Source organism: Eurytemora carolleeae, unplaced genomic scaffold, assembly GCF_000591075.1.
Source record: "Eurytemora carolleeae unplaced genomic scaffold, Eaff_2.0 scaffold461, whole genome shotgun sequence".
In the NCBI taxonomy this organism is placed as follows: Eukaryota; Metazoa; Arthropoda; class Copepoda; order Calanoida; family Temoridae; genus Eurytemora; species Eurytemora carolleeae.
The window spans coordinates 57075-59746 of record NW_019397939.1 but is presented as its reverse complement, the minus strand read 5'-3'; the positions used below and the strand labels follow the sequence as shown (position 1 = coordinate 59746).

The window sequence follows — 2672 nt, the reverse complement described above, 5'->3', positions numbered from 1 at the left end:
GGGGGGTCCAAGAACTGTTCTCTAGGAAATTTCCTAATTTGCAAGCAAAACAATTCTTGTCTCGTTTCTTTATTGAATATTGCATTGCACCATTAAAACTTAAAGACCCCCACAGTTTCCGGATAAAATGTAAACAAAAACTTAAATAATTCACCTTAACTATTGAAGCCCACTGTAGGGGGAGTCCTACAAACTTATTATTGCTCTGATCAAATCCCGTGTGAACCCTATGTTGGAAATTAGTTGGTCCCGAAATCGCCAACTTTTTCTTCTTCTTATTAAACATATTTTACAAGTTCAACAGACGGACATTTTAATCACAATTATCTGAAATAAATTTCAACAGTTAAATAATATTGAATTTGAACAGAATTGTTGAGATTTTAGTTTCAAAACAGTAAAATTTTGGAACTCAAGCGTACACTCCGTCGGTGTTGAGTTACATTACTAAACCGGTTTCGAATTCCACAGGTAAAGAATCTTCAAAAATACAACAGGGATACATATTGACAAGTTTCATTTTAGTTTAACAACAAGATTAACTATTAACTATTAGAACTTTAAAATTTCTAAAATTTAAAATGTTAAAAATTTAAAATAGTAAAATATCCCTGTTTTTCAGCACACACAAACCCTTTGTAAGGCTTCAGGTAATAGTTTTCATGCAGCAGAGGTACCTCAGAACCGGGAAACGCTTTTCTGAAAAGTCGTATTTGTATCTCTTAAAATTAGACTACTTATACTTTTGAAATAAATTCAATTAAAATTGATTAATGAATTCTTGAAGATGATTTTAACAAGTTTGTATTAGCCTGGTTCACCATAGTAATGCACCTTCCAAATTGACGGAGATAAAAATAGGAAATCTCTCTAGATTTTATAATTATTGAAATAGTCATAGCAAGGAAATTTTTCAAGTGTTTTAATATCTTCGTCAATTTTGAATGAAAACATGAAGTTAACGGGCAGACTACATTTTTAAAAGCTCAGAAGACTAACGTTCAGTCTACATTTTAACACATTATTGTCATCTATCAATCATCGGAAATCGACGTCGATATTCAAGTTGTCTTAATTAGTCTACATGTTGTACTGAGACGCTACCTCATTTAATTCAGAAATTATCGGATGGAGGGCTCGCCCCTCCCTCCCCCTACAAAAAATTGATCCCCCAAATGTCTCCATGGAATACCCCGTGTTATCATTGGAAACCAGCTGGTACGTCCCACAAAACATGACAGTTAAGGTGAATTATAGTTTAAACTAATATATTTGAGTAAAAGATGTCCTTGACGAAATGAACTGCAAAAAGTCTTTATTAACTAATATAGTAACAAGGAAGAAGACATTGAAAACTATTCACCAAATGTCTTGTTTCGTGGGACACCCTGTAGCTTTTATCGAACTCAAAGGAGTCTTAGCTACAGTGATAACCAGAAAACTCTGGAATAGAAAGACTTAACTTTCAAACTTAAATTATGAACACGTGAAACAGAAAGTATTCATTGTAAACAGACCCATTTCACTTGATTTGTGATTTAATAAGTGTCTACCAAAATTATTTGCTTTATAACAACATCAAATACACTTCTTTATCGCTATAAAGTCGTCTTCCTATTTCGGAGTTTTCTGTTTATGACTGTATATGTTTTCTGTTTATGACTGTATAGTGTATATGTTTTGGAAATGAAAGGTTTCCCATATTTAATGCAGGAGATGTAAAAAAATGAAGGAAATGTGAAATATGGGCTAACAAGTGATAATCTCGGGGTCGTCCATGAAAAGTTGTCGGATAAAAATCTAAAATGAGTGGGTTCCCAATTCAAAATATAAGGTTTTCAAGGGAATAGTTTGAGTCTCGACGATGACGGGGAAAGGGGGGTCTTCACTGCTTCAGTAACAATCTTCGGTAAAAACTTAGGTATACATCACGTGAATTTAATGGTTCTGTCAATATTCCAGAAAGCTATGACTTTCGATCACAATTTCTCCTATAAACATAATTTTGCAGCCTTCTTTTTAAAATACTTTTTTGCCGGCATATATGTTTTGAATAAAAAGTATTTAACAAACAAATCAGTAACTTTAAAAATTGTCAAAATATAAACCAAAACGAGTATGATTTCAAATTGAAGAAACAGAATGCCTCTAACTCTGGTTAGTCGGGGTTGGGTCGATGAAAAATTTAGGGATAGACTGAAAGAAGACCACCGATATTCCTCCGCCAATGAGAATTGTAATATCTTTAACCTAACACTTTTTTATTTAATTCCGAGGATTTGTTAATTGTATCATAAGATAAATTTTAAGAAAACTACATAAAAGTGTACCTTTAATTATACATAAAGACAAAAGTGAGTTTATTATAAAGATTCGTATTTTCATAGTTAAACAATGTTCTTACTCTTCTAAACACTGTAGAGTGTAGAGTGTAGAGTGTAGAGTGAGGAATGTAGAGTGTGGAGTGTAGAGTGTAGAGTGTAGAGTGTAGAGTGTAGAGTGTAGAGTGCGGAATGTAGAGTGCAGTGCAGAGTGTGGAGTGTAGAGTGTAGAGTGTATAGTATATAGTGTAGAGTGTAAAGTGTAGAGTGTAGGGTCTAGATTGTAGAGTCTAGAGCGTAGAGTCTAGAGCGTAGAGTCTAGAGCGTAGAGTGTAGAGTGTAGAGTGTAGA

At 33.5% G+C, this 2672-nt stretch overlaps 1 protein-coding gene across 1 annotated transcript in view; it reads right to left on the bottom strand.

The window, feature by feature from the left end:
- Positions 1–347, bottom strand: part of LOC111716404 (serine/threonine-protein kinase PAK mbt) — a 12814-nt gene extending 12467 nt beyond the window's left edge. Inside the window, exon 1 of the mRNA XM_023491856.1 lies at positions 155–347. Within this exon, the coding sequence (XP_023347624.1) occupies positions 155–286 (132 nt within the window). The 5' untranslated portion in view covers positions 287–347. The remainder of the gene's footprint in view (positions 1–154) is intronic.
- Positions 348–2672: the final 2325 nt, after the last annotated feature.